The sequence below is a fragment of the Entelurus aequoreus genome, linkage group LG02 (genome assembly GCF_033978785.1).
Source record: "Entelurus aequoreus isolate RoL-2023_Sb linkage group LG02, RoL_Eaeq_v1.1, whole genome shotgun sequence".
Taxonomy (NCBI): domain Eukaryota; kingdom Metazoa; phylum Chordata; class Actinopteri; order Syngnathiformes; family Syngnathidae; genus Entelurus; species Entelurus aequoreus.
The window spans coordinates 44202760-44221077 of record NC_084732.1 but is presented as its reverse complement, the minus strand read 5'-3'; the positions used below and the strand labels follow the sequence as shown (position 1 = coordinate 44221077).

Here is an 18318-nt window from a genome sequence, read left to right as displayed (position 1 = left end):
TTAACATACCAGGCATGTTCTCAGTTGGTTATTTATGCGTCATATAACGTACACTTATTCAGCCTGTTGTTCACTATTCCGTATTTATTTTAAATTGCCTTTCAAATGTCTATTCTTGGTGTTGGGTTTTATCAAATAAATTTCCCCAAAAAATGCGACTTATACTCCAGTGCGACTTATATATGTTTTTTTCCTTCTTTGTTATGCATTTTCGGCCTGTGCGACTTATACTCCGGAGCAACTTATACTCCGAAAAATACGGTATATATTTTTGATCATATCTATTTACTCGCAGACTTTATCATTATTTTGGTGTTTTATATATAAGTAATAATATAATTAAAAACATTTTTTTTATATATATATATATTTATTTTTATACAGTATATATATCAGTGGCCTAGTGGTTAGAGTGTCCGCCCTGAGATCGGTAGGTCGTGAGTTCAAACCCCGGCCGAGCCATACCAAAGACTATAAAAATGGGACCCATTACCTCCCTGCTTGGCACTCAGCATCAAGGGTTGGAATTGGGGGTTAAATCACCAAAAATGATTCCCGGGCGCAGCCACCGCTGCTGCTGACTGCTCCCCTCACCTCCCAGGGGGTGATCAAGGGTGATGGGTCAAATGCAGAGAATCATTTCGCCACACCTAGTGTGTGTGACAATCATTGGTACTTTAAATTTAACTTTTTATATATATATATATATATATATATATATATATATATATATATATATATATATATATATATATATATATATATATATATATGTATATGTATATGTGTGTATATATATATATATATATATATATATATATATATATATATATATATATATATATATACATATACATATACATATACATATACATATATATATATATATATACATATGTATATATATATATATATATATACATATGTATATATATATATACATATGTATATATATACATATGTATATATATGTAGATTTATATACAAATCCAATGAAGTTGGCACGTTGTGTAAATTGTAAATAAAAACAAAATACAATGATTTGCAAATCATTTTCAACTTTAATTGTATAGACAAATACAAGATACTTAATGTTCGAACTGAGAAACTAAACTTGTTTTGCAAATAATCATTAACTTAGAATTTAATGGCAGCAACACATTGCAAAAAAGTTGGCACAGGGGCATTTTTACCACTGTGTTGCATGGCCGTTCCTTTTAACAACACTCCGTAAACGTTTGGGAACTGAGGAGACCAAATTTTGAAGCTTTTCAGGTGGAATTCTTTCCCATTCTTGCTTGACGTACAGCTGAAGTTGTTCAACAGTTTGGGGTGTCCGTTGTGGTATTTCAGGCTTCATATTGCGCCACACATTTTCAACGGGAGACAGGTCTGGACTACAGGCAGGCCAGTCTAGTTCCCGCACTCTTTTACTAGGAAGTCACGCTGTTGTAACACGTGCAGAATGTGGCTTGGCATTGTCTTGCTGAAATAATTAGGGGTGTCCATGAAAAAGACATTGTTGGATGGCAACATATGTTGCTCCAAAACCTGTATGTATCATTCAGCATTAATGGCGCCTTCACAGATATGTAAGTTACCCATGCCTTGGGCACTAATACACTCCCATACCATCACAGATGCTGGCTTTTGAACGTTTCGCCTATAACAGTCCAAGTGGTTCTTTTCCTCTTTGGTCCGGAGGACACGACGTCCACAGTTTCCATAAACAATTTGAAATGTGGACTCTTCAGACCACAGAACACTTTTCCACTTTGCATCAGTCCATCTTAGATGAGCTCAGGCCCAGCAAGACCGGCGGCATTTCTGGGTGTTGTTGATAAATGGCTTTCGCTTTGCATAATAGAGTTTTAACTTGCACTTACAGATGTAGCGACCAACTGTAGTTACTGACAGTGGTTTGTCTGAAGTGTTCCTGAGCTCGTGTGGTGATATCCATTACAAACGGATGACGGTTTTTGATGCAGTACTGCCTGAGGGATCAAAGGTGACGGGCATTCAACATTTATTACGCTTACGTGCAGTGATTTGTCCAGATTCTCTGAACCTTTTTGATGATATTACATACTGTACATTGTGAAATCCCTAAATTCCTTGCAAAAGCTCGTTGAGAAATGTTGTTTTTAAGCTGTTCGACAATTTGCTCACGCATTAGTTCATAAAGTGGTGACCCTCGCCCCATCCTTGTTTGTGAATGACTGAGCATTCATGGAAGCTCCTTTTATACCCAATCATGGCACCCACCTGTTCCCAATTAGCCTGTTCACCTGTGGGATGTTCCACATAAATGTTTGATGAGCATTCCTCAACTTTATCAGTCTTTTTTGCCATTTGTGCCAGCTTTTTTGAAACATGTTGCAGGCATCAAATTCCAAATGAGCTAATATTTGCAAAAAAAAACTAAGTTTACCAGTTCAAAGGTTAAATATCTTGTCTTTGCAGTGTATTCTATTGAATATAGGTTGAAAAGTATTTGCAAATCATTGTATTCTGTTTTTCTTCACTGGTTTTGTGTTTTGTATATATATATATATATATATATATATATATATATATATATATATATATATTTATATATATATATATATATATATATATATATATATATATATATATATATATATATATATATATATATATATATATATATATATATATATATATATATATGATAATAGGTTCAATATAGAGGCAACTTTTTTTATTATTCTACTTGCACTTGAATGTTTTGAACCACACGTCGCTTGTCCATGCTTTCTTTGGACTCATTGACCTAGCAAAACTAGAAAAATGCTGTAAAAAGGCTAACAAAAACACTTAAAAGCACAAAAAGTAGCACTTCGCACATCGCTAACGATGGCACTCCTGTGCTGAATGAATGAACATTGATAAATGAGCCTGCTCACAACGGATGTGCTGCCAGGCACACAATAGGTGTATGCAACGTTCGTACACTGAGACAAGGTTTGTTCACCAAAGCATATTTTTATTCAGTCTGTGGTTTGTAAATCGAAAAGTTTTTACATTGAGTGGTTCGTAAACCTATGTTCCAGTGTACGTAGAGAAAGGTAGTGCGTTTGAAGCTTTAGCCTGGAAAAGTGAGGCAGGTCCTCAAAAAGTTAAACACTTGTATCATGCATATATGTTGAGATGCACGGCTGTCACTTTTTTATGTCCGTCCAATTTAATATTCCAAACCAATCACGTAGTCTGAGTTTGCAGATACAAGATGAATAATAAACATTTCTCCTGGCTGTCTTTTTTTTAAACCCCAATGACATTTCTTCATTTCAATGCACTTACTGCCTCTCAGTTCTGTGGGTAAGAGGGTGTCTCTTTTACAGTAGCTCTGGTTGCTCAGAGCAGATGCCTCGAGCATCTGGGAGCAGCAATAAGGACAGGTGATTTAATTTACATTCCAGGTATTCAACTGCTTGTCTTTTGCACACTGACTTCAACTAAGTGTACAGTTAACGACTAAGTCCCTCCCACAGTTGCAATCAGTCTAAATTAGAGAAACAGACTAGGGACCCGAACAATGTGTAACGTTAGTATGCAGTATTCAAAACATATGGTCCTGCATAACAGTTGTAGTACATTTTATTTGTGCATGTCCAACCACACCACACTTTTGTTGTAAAAATACAAGTTCTTATCTGTATTGGTTGACGGGAAAATTGTCCTTTAAACCACCAACATTTTATAGAAAAAGATCAAACAAACATGTTACCGTGCAAGATTTGTTTCATGGAGCTGTCAGAAAGATTTTAAGCCTATTGCCCGAACGCTCTGCGTGACAGAAAAAGAAATTGCCCCAAGACATAATTACTGTAGTGTGGCATGAGCTGAACTCTGGCGTTGCTCTAAAACAGTGGTTCTTAACCTTATTGGAGGTACCGAACCCCACCAGTTTCATATGCGCATTCACCGAACCCTTCTTCAGTGAAAAATATCTATATGTATATTTTTTTCCAAATTCAAGACAAAGTTATGTTTTTTTACTGGTGCACAAAATGAACCGTGCATGAACATCACTTTGTTCAAAGAACAAAACTAACACAGTGCATGAACTCACAACAAATTACACACCTGCAAATCAGTGTGACTTCTGCTCTTGCCGTATCCATAACACGCCGATAGGGAGAAGTTTTTATTTACACGATGAGTCAGCTCCACCAAACCCCTGAGTTTGACTCACCGAACCCCTAAGGTTCGATCGAACCCAGGTTAAGAACCACTGCTCCAAAACAAAAAAAAAGTTGTTCAGTCCATCTTACAAATTCTCAAAAAGATGTATGCACATTATAATAGTGATTGAAATGTTGTTGTTTTCAATAAATGTATTTAATTTCTGAAGTTATGTTAGAGAATCATCACAATTTAATTGTGTAGAAAAAAAATATTATTGAAACATTGGCTGCAAGATGTAGTGTCATCCTTGATTAGGAACCGTGGCCGTCATGTGTAAGTTTACATTCTAAACTACTATTGTTACATAACAGATGGTCAGTCACGTGAAAAAACAAACATGTAATGACATATGTGTAAGTTGTTGTGCCCTCTACCACTCACAAAACCCAAAGCCATTTCCTGTTCCATGGACGCCATGTTAAATCCCGACTCAATGTCCTTCCCCTCCCCTCAAACTTAACAGTCGCCCAGAAACACGACACGCACCTCATGGCAGCGTAGCAAGTAAATAGCACTGACCATACTTGCCAACCCTCCCAAATTTCCCAGGAGACTCCCGAATGTCAGTGCCCATCCCGAAAATTTCCCGGGGCAACCATTGTCCCGAAATTTCTTCCGATTTCCACCCGGACAACAATATTGGGGGTGTGCCCTCTACAACCTGACGTCACGTCCGCTTTTCCTCCATACAAACAGTGTGCCGGCTCAGTAACATAATACGTGCGGCTTTTATACACACACAAGTGAATGCAAGGCATACGTGATCAACAGCCATACAGTTCACACTGAGGGTAGCCGTATAAACAACGTTAACACTGTTACAAGTATGCGCCACACTGTGAACCCACACCAAACAAGAATGACAAACACATTTCGGGAGAACATCTGCACCGTAACACAACATAAACACAACAGAACAAATACCCAGAACCCTTTGCAGCACTAACTCTTCCGGGACGCTACAATATACACCCCCCCCGTCCGCCCACCTCAACCCCGCCCCCCCAACACCGCCCACCTCAAACCGGCCCCGCCCACCCCTCCCCCCACACCCACCTCAACCCCCCACCCCCCACCCCATCTCCCGAATTCGGAGGTCTCATGGTTGGCAAGTATGGCACTGACAAGAATGAGGTGCAATTACAGATATTGATTTTTTTTGCTCAGGCAAGGACCCACAGCCCACTGAAAACAGAGGTCCCGTCGCAACCCACCAGTTGACAATCACAGCTTTATATAATTAAACCTTGAAACTACTCAAACAGCATGATTATTAATGATCACACCGTTTTCATCTATAAAATTGAGAGCTTGATGTCGTAAAAACCCTATTCTCAATTGTCGTGGATGCATTTAATCTAAGCGCATATGGAAGAGAGGGTCTAAAAACAGAGGTTGCTTTACAGTCACTACAGATGGTGAAACGCTAATCCGGTTCTTTGCTACAAACTCTTTGCAGACTATCACACATGGTCAGGACCTAAGTAGCATTCTGATCCCAAGCTTAAGGGAAGCCAGTAATGATTCTGATGACATATTAACTACCACACCCATGCCATGATTTGACATATTTCATTGTCATTAACAGGAACATCGGCGGCCGTTTATTAATCAACAAGAGTGTGGACGCCTGCTTGGGGAGGGACACTCATGTCACCTCACTGGAACACGTCCAAGCCCAGCTCACCTTGTCTTACAACCGGAGGGGGAATCTAGCTATTCACCTCATTAGTCCTGCTGGCACTCGCTCCACATTGCTCCACCCCAGGTACTTACTCCGAGCTGCACGCACACACAGACACAATCTGGTCAACACGATCTGTTTACACGCTTGCTCTTTCTGCAGGCCTCATGACTACTCATCAGAGGGTTTTAATGACTGGGCTTTCATGACCACCCATTCCTGGGATGAGAACCCCACAGGGATGTGGACACTGGAGATTGAGAATGTGGCTGGTGCCAGTGACTATGGTAAAACACCGTTATCATCACGACTCAACAGCATATTTGTGTTTTCATTATAACCCAATGTTGGTGTTCTTTATTTTAAACACAGTTAAAGACAGTGTGTGTGGAAGTCAGGAAGTCAAACTTTATTTTAAAAGCACATTTAAACAATCTAGGTTGATCAAAGTGCTGCACAGACCACATAAAACAATAAGAACTAGCTAAAACAGTAAATAAATACAGTAATAAACAATTTTGAATGCAGTGGTACCTTTGATGGATTAATTGATTGAAACTTTTATTAGTAGATTGCACAGTACAGTACATATTCCTCTATGAGAATGAAGTGTCTTGTGGCTTTAAGTTGCAAGCATAATTTAAGTTACAAGCCCAACCCGCTGTCGCCTGTAGTATTTGTAACATTGTTGTGGCCTTTGAGCTATACAAACTTAAAATGTTGTTACACATTTATGTTTCTGCTTCGTCGACCCAAGAAGCAAACCATTGATTTCTGGGTTGAAGTAATTTTGAATTTAATAAAGCACCATTACGCACAACAACAATTTTTACCACAGTGCATATATTCATGCACTCGCATTATTTCAAGTATTCAAGTGTAGCTATTCAATTATGTTGATGAAACTAAAAATACAGGACATACACTTTTTTGACCCACATCAAGCTCTTAAAATAGGGAATACAACTGTATCTTGTGTTCTTGAGCCCCTGAGGTCTACAGACAGAAGGTTGTCTGTCACATGCTTTAGACTCACCACGATACAGAGCCTTTTCTGTGGCTGCTCCCAAACTATGGAACAGCCTTCTTTTCACGCACTTTAAAGCGTTGCTAAAAAAATAAGTATTTTTTCCTTTGGTGGAGAGTAAGACAAGAATAAGCAATTTTACAACATTTTAAATACCGTGGTATCTCAATTCACGTGCACAGTGCATTGGACGACTGTGCTTGTAACTCAAAACACCCACTATCTGAAATTCTCAAAATGAATTTGGAGTTTATTTAATCAGTGTTTGGCACTTCCAAAACAGCACAATTTCAACATGTAGCATAAGTTTTTAAATGAAAAACTAACTTTTATATCATACATATTGTTTGAAAATCATTACAATAGCATGTACTACGAACAACTACAGTAGTTTTTTGAAGTAATGTAATAATATTGTTCAGTATTTACCTTGGGGAGCAGAATTTTGTAGGTGTCTCCCGTAGGCTGCTTCTTTGTCATGTTTTGATTGATTGATTGAGACTTTTATTAGTAGGTTGCACAGTGAAGTACATATTCCGTACAATTGACCACTAAATGGTAACACCCGAATAAGTTTTTCAACTTGTTTAAGTCGGGGTCCACTTAAATTGATTCATGATACAGATATATACTATCATATATACTATCATCATAATACAGTCATCACACAAGATAATCAAATTGAATTATTTACATTATTTACAATCAGGGGTGTGGAGGGGGGGGGTAGGATATGGACAGCAAGTAGTGGACATAGAGAGAGAGAGAGAGAGAGAGAGAGAGAGAGATCAGAAGGCATAAGAAAAAGTATCTGCATTTGATTGTTTACATTTGATTATTAGCAATCCGGGGAAGGTGTTAGTTTAGGGTTGTAGCTGCCTGGAGGTGAACTTTTATTGCGGTTTTGAAGGAGGATAGAGATGCCCTTTCTTTTATACCTGTTGGGAGCGCATTCCACATTGATGTGGCATAGAAAGATAATGAGTTAAGACCTTTGTTAGTTCGGAATCTGGGTTTAACGTGGTTAGTGGAGCTCCCCCTGGTGTTGTGGTTATGGCGGTCATTTACGTTAAGGAAGTAGTTTGACATGTACTTCGGTATCAGGGAGGTGTAGTGGATTTTATAGACTAGGCTCAGTGCAAGTTGTTTAACTCTGTCCTCCACCCTGAGCCAGCCCACTTTAGAGAAGTGGGTAGGAGTGAGGTGGGATCTGGGGTGGAGGTCTAGAAGTAACCTGACTAGCTTGTTCTGAGATGTTTGGAGTTTAGATTTGAGGGTTTTGGAGGTGCTAGGGTACCAGGAGGTGCATGCGTAATCGAAAAAGTGTTGAACGAGAGTTCCCGCCAGAATCCTCAAGGTGCTTTTGTTGACCAGAGAGGAGATTCTGTAGAGAAATCTTGTTCGTTGGTTAACCTTTCTGATTACCTTGGTTGCCATTTTATCACAGGAAAGGATAGCCTCTAGAATGGAACCTAGGTAGGTGACCTCATCTTTCCTGGTGATAACAATGTCACCCACTTTTATGGTGAAGTCATTGACTTTCTTAAGGTTGATGTGGGACCCAAACAGGATGGATTCTGTTTTACCCAAGTGTATGGATAGCTTGTTGTCAGCGAGCCAGGTGCAAGTTCTACACAGCTCAGCACTGAGGATTTTCTCCACCTGTGACTTGTCCTTGCCGGATACCAGCAGGGCAGAGTCATCCGCAAACATGTGACAATAAGAATTAGGAAATTGCTGCTTATGTTGTATACAGACATAATTGAGTGGCGGAACAGAGAGGTCAGAGTTGACAACATGTGATATGTATGTCTGTGTACCAAAAGGTAAGGCTCGACCGTTAAATAAGGACTTGACAGAACAAACTGAAACATGTCAAAAACAGCATCTGCAGTTTCTCTATTTTTATGGATAAATGTTTAAAATGTTGTGGCTGCATCCCGCGTACGCAGGCTGCGGCTGTGTGATGAGGACTGACGTAGATTGAGAATGTCAGTGCAAGTAAGCTGCAAACTCACTTGAATACTTGAAATAATGCGAGTCCATGAATATATGCCCTGTGGTAAAAATTGTAGTTGTCCGCAATGGTGATTTATTAAATTCAAAATTACTTCAACCCAGAAATCATTACTTTTAGATGAATCAAGTGAAATGGTGGCTCTGGCATCTGTCGATTCATTTAGACATAAAGTAACTGCTTCACTTCATCCATGGTTGGCTGAAATAGATCATAGAAAATGTCAGATCAGGACTCCTTACTCGGGAGACATTCAGTCAAGTTGAACTCCTCACAATTACCACTCTTGACTTGACTGATTTTTGCACTTACAAATACTCTTATTAGGCACAAAGGGACTTCCGACTGTCTTGAAAAAATGCTGCTCTTTTCAATGTGTCATTTTATGTCACTTTATGGAGAAAATCCAAAAGTCTACTAAAGAAAGATGCGTGAACAAAATATACCCTTTAAGACTTGAGCCTCTCTGACTGACAGGCCTTCTTTTTGCCTGAAAGTTTTTTTTTTCATTAAATCTTTCATTTTTCTTCTCAGGCACTCTGACCCAGTTCATCCTGGTGATGTATGGTACCGGCTCCACATCTTCCAGCTCCTCTGATGATTCTCAGCCTGCCAATGGCAGCTGTAAGACTTTGGACCTGAGACAAAGATGCCTTGGTAAGTTGCTTTCTTTCCTGTTCCCAGTGCTCACACAAAGACTGTGAGCGTGACAAGTGGTGAGCACAGATAGTGTTGGGTGGAGAAAATGAAATGTTTTGTGTTTCCTCGGCTTCTCACATAATTTTTCAGTAACAATAAATTTCTATCACCAGACCCTTTTACAAAAATCACTTCTGCATTTGTCTGAATTCAATCATCTAGTTCAATTTCAATAAAGTCAATATTTCTGTCTTTTATTGAATCAAAATTCCCCCCACAGTCAAGAGAGTTAAGTGAAAACCAGCTTCTCAAGTGACACAGCGATAGTCTGGCCCCTACAGGCTGATATGGGTACTAACATGCTGAAAGACCACACTCTCACCTAGGATGTTTTTTATCATCATATTTGCAAATACATCTAATGTACTTCATTAGATACATGTACACGTTTTATGCTGCAAGTTACAGCCGATACAATACTGATCACATGTATCAAATGTTTCCATTTATTAATGGTGACTGCTATTGACAGTTTAACAATTTCAACACAAAATTTAAACTAGTTCTTCATGGAGAAACTCCATAATGGCTGGTTTGTTTATGAATGAGAAAGTCCATGATGAATAGTTGGTTGGCGTAGGATGAGGCACAATAGGCTAAGGTTCGGGCAAAACATTACTGCAGGCCAATCAGAAGCAAGATAGGGCGGGTCATGACGCTTTAAAACCAGGAAGCGAAATCAAACACATTGCCCGCGGCGGTGGCAGAAACCAAATGAGGCGAGGGTCTTACAAACCCCGTTTCAATATGAGTTGGGAAATTTTGTTAGATGTAAATATAAACGGAATACAATGATCTGCAAACCATTTTCAACCCATATTCAGTTGAATATGCTACAAAGACAACATATTTGATGTTCAAACTGATAAACGTTTTTTTTTTTTTGCAAATAATCATTAACTTTAGAATTTGATGCCAGCAACACATGACAAAGAAGTTGGGAAAGGTGGCAATAAATACTGATAAAGTTGAGGAATGCTCATCAAACACTTATTTGGAACATCCCACAGGTGAACAGGCAAATTGGGAACAGGTGGGTGCCATGATTGGGTATAAAAGTAGATTCCATGAAATGCTCAGTCATTCACAAACAACTTTGTCAACAAATGCGTGAGCAAATTTTTGAACAGTTTAAGAAAAACCTTTCTCAACCAACTATTGCAAGGAATTTAGGGATTTCACCATCTACGGTCCGTAATATCATCAAAGGGTTCAGAGAATCTGGAAAAATCACTGCACGTAAGCAGCTAAGCCCGTGACCTTCGATCCCTCAGGCTGTACTGCATCAACAAGTGACATCAGTGTGTAAAGGATATCACCACATGGGCTCAGGAACGCTTCAGAAACCCACTGTCAGTAACTACAGTTGGTCGCTACTAGAGAAGTCTGATAATATCGCCCTGCCGATATTATCGGCCGATAAATGCTTTAAAATGTAATATCGGAAATTATCTGTATCGTTTTTTTTATCAGTATCGGTTTTTGTATTTTTTTTGTATTTTTTTTTTTATTAAATCAACATAAAAAGCACAAGATACACTTACAATTAGTGCACCAACCCAAAAAACCTCCCTCCCCCATTTACACTCATTCATACTCATTCACACAAAAGGGTTGTTTCTTTCTGTTATTAATATTCTAGTTCCTACATTATATATCAATATATATCAATACAGTCTGCAAGGGATACAGTCCGTAAGCACACATGATTGTGCGTGCTGCTGGTCCACTAATAGTACTAACCTTTATCAGTTAATTTTACTCATTTTCATTAACTACTAGTTTCGATGTAACTGTTTTTATATTGTTTTACTTTCTTTTTTATTCAAGAAAATGTTTTAAATGTATTTATCTTATTTTATTGTATTTTTTTTTTAAAAAAGGACCTTATCTTCACCATACCTGGTTGTCCAAATTAGGCATAATGTGTTAATTCCACGACTGTATATATCGGTGTCGGTTGATATCGATAAAAATAAAAAAAAATAAAAAAAGATATCGGTAATTAAAGAGTTGGACAATATCGGAGTATCGGATATCGGCAAAAAGCCATTATCGGACATCCCTAGTCGCTACATCTGTAAGTGCAAGTAAAAACTCTCCTATGCAAGGCGAAAACCGTTTATCAACAACACCCAGACACGCCGTCGGCTTCGCTGGGCCTGAGCTCATCTAAGATGGACTGATACAAAGTGGAAAAGTGTTCTGTGATCTGACGAGTCCACATTTCAAATTGTTTTTGGAAACTGTGGACATCGCGTCCTCCGGACCAAAGAGGAAAAGAACCATCCGGATTGTTATAGGCGCAAAGTTGAAAAGCCAGCATCTGTGATGGTATGGGGGTGTATTAGTGCCCAAGGCATGGGTAACTTACACATCCGTGAAGGCGCCTTTAATGCTGAAAGGTACATACAGGTTTTGGAGCAACATATGTTGCCATCCAAGCAACGTTACCATGGACGCCCCTGCTTATTTCAGCAAGACAATGCCAAGCCACGTGTTACATCAACGTGGCTTCATAGTAAAAGAGTGCGGGTACTAGACTGGCCTGCCTGTAGTCCAGACCTGTCTCCCATTGAAAATGTGTGGCGCATTATGAAGCCTAAAATACCACAACGGAGACCCCCGGACTGTTGAACAACTTAAGCTGTACATCAAGCAAGAATGGGAAAGAATTCCACCTGAGAAGGTTAAAAAATGTGTCTCCTCAGTTCCCAAACGTTTACTGAGTGTTGTTAAAAGGAAAGGCCATGTAACACAGTGGTGAACGTGCCCTTTCCCAACTACTTTGGCACGTGTTGCAGCCATGAAATTGTAAGTTAATTATTATTTCAAAAATAAAATAAAGTTTATGAGTTTGAACATCAAATATCTTGTCTTTGTAGTGCATTCAATTGAATATGGGTTGAAAAGGATTTGCAATTCATTGTATTCCGTTTATATTTACATCTAACACAATTTCCCAACTCATATGGAAACGGGGTTTGTATTTAAATGACTGTTTCTTCCAGACAACATCAATAAGCCAATTACCAACACTTTTATTTGAATAACATTATTTTTAACATCTTATAAAGTTTGTTTAAAAGTAAATGTTTTGTTGTAGCTAACTCAACAATGCACAGCTGTGTGAGCAAACCACTCAGGGAAGAGGAAGGCAATGGGAAAGTGTCAATACCGATTACCCCATGCTGCTTCGTTAACACTGGTATACACAGGATTCCAGTCCTGGCACAAAAATATAGTAACTTTTATTTATTTCTGTTCATGTAAAGATGGAGTTTGTTAATGTCTGTTTTGTGAGACAAATTTTTTGCACTGTTTTTTGGGGGGCCAGGTTATTGTCATTTTGCCACTGTAGTTTCTGTTGAAACGAGAATTATTCTCTGCTGAAAAGTACCCATTCTAATAGAGAGTATATATTGTGGTGTTTATTTATTATTATTGTTGTTATTGTTTAACTGCCTTTAGTTTAATTTGTTTCAGGTGTCGTTCCCCTTATTTTGTACAGGGAATCGCTACTTTGCAAGTTAAAATAAATATTACAATGTTAAAAAGCCAGACAGAGGGCATGTCACCACTTTTTGTTTATTGTAATAAACAATCAAACTTAGCATTTATTCACTGCCTTATTGTGTGGTAGAAAGTTGTACATTAAGTTGAGGTATATATTTAGCAAAGCTACTTTTGCCGTGTAGCTTGCTACAATTCTGTGAAGATAGCTTCACTTGCAGCTTAGCTACATTTAATCGAGAGTAACTAGTAGCTTGTACTAGTACCATGAATTGATTTACGTGAACCCCGACTTAAACAAGTTGAAAAACGTATTTGGGTGTTACCATTTAGTGGTTAATTGTACGGAATATGTACTGTACTGTGCAATCTACTAATAAAAGTTTCAATCAATCAAGCTTAGCTTGTTGCATTTTCCAAGCAGCTGGCCCATCACTGGTGGCAGACCACCACATATAAATGAATGTATGGGAAACACTGCATTTGTACTGTCACAAGTTGTATATTTAGGAATGCCAAAGTGATTGACATTTTATTGGACAACTGACTAAATTGTATTTAAATGGGAGTTTGCTGTTGAGTTGACTTTCTGTGCCTGCCTGCGTGTCTTTCAGAGTGCAATGCCGGCTACTACCTCTTCCAGCAAGGCTGCGTGAAAGGATGTCCACCTGGTTTTGCTGTGGGCTCCCAACCCCTCAACTACACCGTGGGCAACAATATTTCACCGGCCTCCGTCCCAGCCTGCCTGCCATGCCCGCAACCCTGCCAGACGTGCAGCAGCCTCAGCCCAGAGGCTTGCTTGACCTGCCCACCTCACAAATCCCTCAATCCCATCTCCGGCACCTGCGAACACGTCACCCAGTACATGCGCGAGTCCCCTGACAGCTTCATGGTGGGCCAGGGGGACGCCGGTTCTCAACCACAGCTCAGCTCCAGTCTGCCCATGACCGTCGCCATTCTCAGCTGCATGGCCATCATTGCCACTTTCGCCGGCATCTTCCTCCTACTGCAGCTGCGCTCCGGGGCCCTAATCAAGCTTCCGTCGCTGGAAGCCGGCAGCGGTCTCGGAGGCACGTTCAGCCTGGGCGGCAACAGGGTGGTTTCATACCGTGGCCTTCCGACGGTGTGGGGGGATGACGGGCTAAACACGGACTCGGACAACGAAGAGTTTGATGTCCAAAACGAGAGGACTGCCTTTATCAAAACACAAAGTGCTCTTTAATTCCTCCCTTTCTTCCCACATTCTTTCTTTCTGCTTTTTGAAATCCTCTTCACCAATCGTTGGACAATTCAGGGCTGTGGCATCTTTGCTTTCCTGTTATTTTCTGGTTTAAGCGCTAATCCGGACTCTTCAGCCGCTTAGTTTAGTGGGTTCTCATCTGATTCTTTCTCCAATCTCACTCCTGGAGTCCGGGCTGGAAGTCGCTACCCCCCTCGGAGCTCCGGGTGGCCGCAGCATTCACACTTGGGTGCATTTCCATTAAACCATCTGTCCTCCTCCTTTTTCTGTACGTCATCGTCTCCTGCTCCTTCACAAAACAGAACGTTAATTTACTTTTCCTACTTTTTGCTTTTCCCATTAGTCTCCATGCAGTAGCCAGACGAGATTGTTGAGGTGGTACCAGTGTCCATGTGAGTTTGTTAAATCGGCCGTGCAACAGTGACTGGAGTCCTTTACAAACAAGATTTTGACACATTTTGTTTATAAAAAAAAAAAAAAAAAAATGATCCAGTGCATTCTGTAGATGTGATCTTTAATAGCTCCTCACAGATCTCTGCACTGCAAATGGCAAATATAAAAGTCTGACTCTTTCTAACCCTGCAGCTATGACATGTTAAAAAATGTCTAATAGTAAAAGTGTACCCCATCAGCCCTGCAGCACCATAGCAGCTATTTTACTTGTGATTGATCTGCTAAGTGAGCAGACACATTACCAATACATCAATACTGTCCCCTGGCCAGGACTTATTGGCACACCAAGTACACATGCCTCAAATTAGCAATGACATCTTGCTAATGTGTATGTCAGTGTGAGATGTATCGGTAAAAGATAAATATTTATATCCCCCTCTAAGGTGAACTTTTCTCTACCGTCTCATATTCTTTCAAGCTTGAGTTAAAAGCCCCACACCTCACCAACATGACTGCACTACAGTATCTCCATCAAACCTAGACTGAAGTGGATCTCTTCACTATACGTCGCTGTTTTCTGGCTGATGCTGCAGCGTCTGAGGTGCTTTTTTTTGTAGTCCTACCTGACGAGAAGGTCGTTTTTAAACGTTGTGCTGCATCTCATGATTGAATTCTCTTGTAGCAAAGTTAAACCCATTGATCTCTTTTCACTTGCTTCACTGAATTTCCCCGTTTTCCGTTTGGTGCTGCTGAGAGAGGTCGGTTGTCGTCGTTACGATGACGTGCATACAAAACCACAGCTGCTCATTCTTTTTATCTACCTCTCGTTACATGCTATCACACATTAACACATGCTCAAACTGAAGAATATTCCGGAACATTCACGCTGGGGTTTGCGTGACTAATTGAAAAGCGAGAAGCAGTCGCAATTCCACAAAAATGCTGTGTCCTCAAGCTGTCATTTATCACCTTTACTCTCAATCCTTTTAGAGCCTGTATTTCGAAATGGAACGGATCAAGGGATGGACGTTTAAGTGTCAAACCAAGATTGCTAGTTGGCGCTGTTTGTACTGCCCTCCTACTTTGATTCTCTTGAGGTTTACACCTTTTTTTTGTTCTGACAATCAATTTTCTTGTATAGAGCGCAAGACAGGCACGCAAGATAAATCCTTTAAACCGAGAACCCTTCCTACAATTGTGCTATTGCCGAGGTAATTTGTTCCTAATGTGGCTGTAGAGGACTGATTGTGAATCTACATTAGTGCCTACTGACAAGGATGCAGCTTTAAGTAGGATACTTATTTAAAGAAACTATACAGCCTCAAATAAAACAATCTGATTGACTTCCTGAAGCTTCTAAAAGCATAATAATGGAGCACTAAAATTGCTTCCAACAGAACTACACCCTGGGCCCATTTTGTCACTACTATAGATAACTTCAGTCGAGTGTATGCAGCAAGATGTGCAACATTTGGAATAGTGTATGTGCTTTCAAAGCTTTAGAACTTCCTAAAGTATCGAGCGCTTCCAACGCACAAAGGAGCTGCCAACTCTCAAAACGGAGAATGTGATGCAAGTCAAAAATATTCTCTCTGTGCCTGCAAGGTTCTGTTATTAATACCAACAAAATGGTAACGCTGGAATATTTGGCTAATTGTGCATTTGTCTGTGCATTTTGAGAAGAAATATTCATAGGCTTCTGTATTTTTTTATTCAAACAGATTGTGCAGCGCTGCCTTTGGGTCTCGTCTGGTGGGGCCGATATGAAGTTAATAAGAGCAATATTTTTGCCAGAACCAAAGACAATCATTTTGTCTGTTTCGTCTTAAGATGTTTTGCTTCCCACCTTCTCATTTTAATTGTGTGTGAGTGCGCGCGTGTGTGGTTGGTCATCATGTGTCATCACCATGACGACACCCTGTATTGTTGAGCTGCTGTGACAGGGGGAGCTAAAGAATGTATCCCATCTCCTTTAAGGGCTGAATCGGATCCGTGCTTGTTCAATAAACATTAAAATGTGTTTTGGGGGACGGGAGTGGGGGGGTGCAGCCTCAGTTGACCCCTCGCTGTGTGGGGTCTGTGACTGCACACAGTACCTTATACATGTGTGACCAATGAAAACTGGACATTGACTTGGCTGACCTGGGACAAAACTCTAAAATAAGGCCTATTTTTGTACTATATGAATGGTGCAGTGTAATTTTCTTGTAATTTAAAGATTTTTTGCTCTTGTTTTCTTCTTTTTATTTAATTGATGTCAATTATAGATTCTACTAAAAATAAAGATCTATGCAAATTTGAAGGGGTTTCACGTTATTTCACCGCACTTGAAAACAATTGCATATTGCCAGTTGTATGAAAAACTATCAAGGTATAAAACATATTAGAAATTAACAAAACGTGAAATGTTTAGAATTGTATCTGCGTAATTCACCCGTATCCCTTCCAGTGATATTTAATGTATTGCTGGTGTAATGAAGCCGATGACTTCACACCAAGCATGTCATAAATCCAAGTAATCAGTGTCTTTACACCCTGACCATTTTTTTCCCCGCTTCAATCAATCAAATATTATTTATATAGCCCTAAATCACGAGTGTCTCAAAGGGCTGCACAAGCCACAACGACATCCTCGGCTCAGATCCCACATCAGGGCAAGAAAAAACTCAAACCAATGGGATTACAATGAAAAACCTTGGAGGGGACCGCAGATGTGGGGACCCCCTTCCCCCCCCCACCCCCCCCCCCCCCCCCCCCCCCCCCCCCACCCCCCTGGGCGACCGGTGCAATGGACGTCGAGTGGATCAAGCATAATATTGTGAGAGTCCAGTCCATAGTGGATCTAACATAATAGTGTGAGAGTCCAGTCCATAGTGGATCTAGCATAATAGTGTGAGAGTCCAGTCCATAGTAGATCTAACATAATAGTGTAAGAGTCCAGTCCATAGTGGATCTAGCATAATATTGTGAGAGTCCAGTCCATAGTGGATCTAGCATAATAGTGTGAGAGTCCAGTCCATAGTGGATCTAGCATAATAGTGTGAGAGTCCAGTCCATAGTAGATCTAACATAATAGTGTAAGAGTCCAGTCCATAGTAGATCTAACATAATAGTGTAAGAGTCCAGTCCATAGTGGATCTAGCATAATATTGTGAGAGTCCAGTCCATAGTGGATCTAGCATAATAGTGTGAGAGTCCAGTCCATAGTAGATCTAACATAATAGTGTAAGAGTCCAGTCCATAGTAGATCTAACATAATAGTGTAAGAGTCCAGTCCATAGTGGGGCCAGCAGGAGATCATCTTTGGTGGAGACAAGTCAGCAGTGCAGAGACGTCCCCAACTGATGCACTGATGAGTGGTCCATTCCGGGTCCCGACTTTGAACAGCTAGCGGTTCATTTGTGGTCACCTAATCTGTGCCCCCCCCCCCTCTCCACGAAGGAGGGGGGGGGGGGGGGGGGGCACAGACGCCAGATCAACTGGTCTAAAAAGGGGGTCTATTTAAAGACTAGAGTATACAAATGAGTTTTAAG

The 18318-nt window shown here is 40.1% G+C and overlaps 1 protein-coding gene across 2 annotated transcripts in view; it reads left to right on the top strand.

Moving 5' to 3' along the window:
* furina (furin (paired basic amino acid cleaving enzyme) a) overlaps nucleotides 1-17083 on the top strand; it is a 221868-nt gene extending 204785 nt beyond the window's left edge. For both annotated transcript variants that reach the window (XM_062027377.1, XM_062027385.1), the window contains exons 13-16: nucleotides 5801-5980; nucleotides 6059-6183; nucleotides 9475-9597; nucleotides 13767-17083. In XM_062027377.1, the coding sequence (XP_061883361.1) occupies nucleotides 5801-5980; nucleotides 6059-6183; nucleotides 9475-9597; nucleotides 13767-14374 (1036 nt within the window). In that variant the 3' untranslated portion in view covers nucleotides 14375-17083. The remainder of the gene's footprint in view (nucleotides 1-5800; nucleotides 5981-6058; nucleotides 6184-9474; nucleotides 9598-13766) is intronic.
* Nucleotides 17084-18318: the final 1235 nt, after the last annotated feature.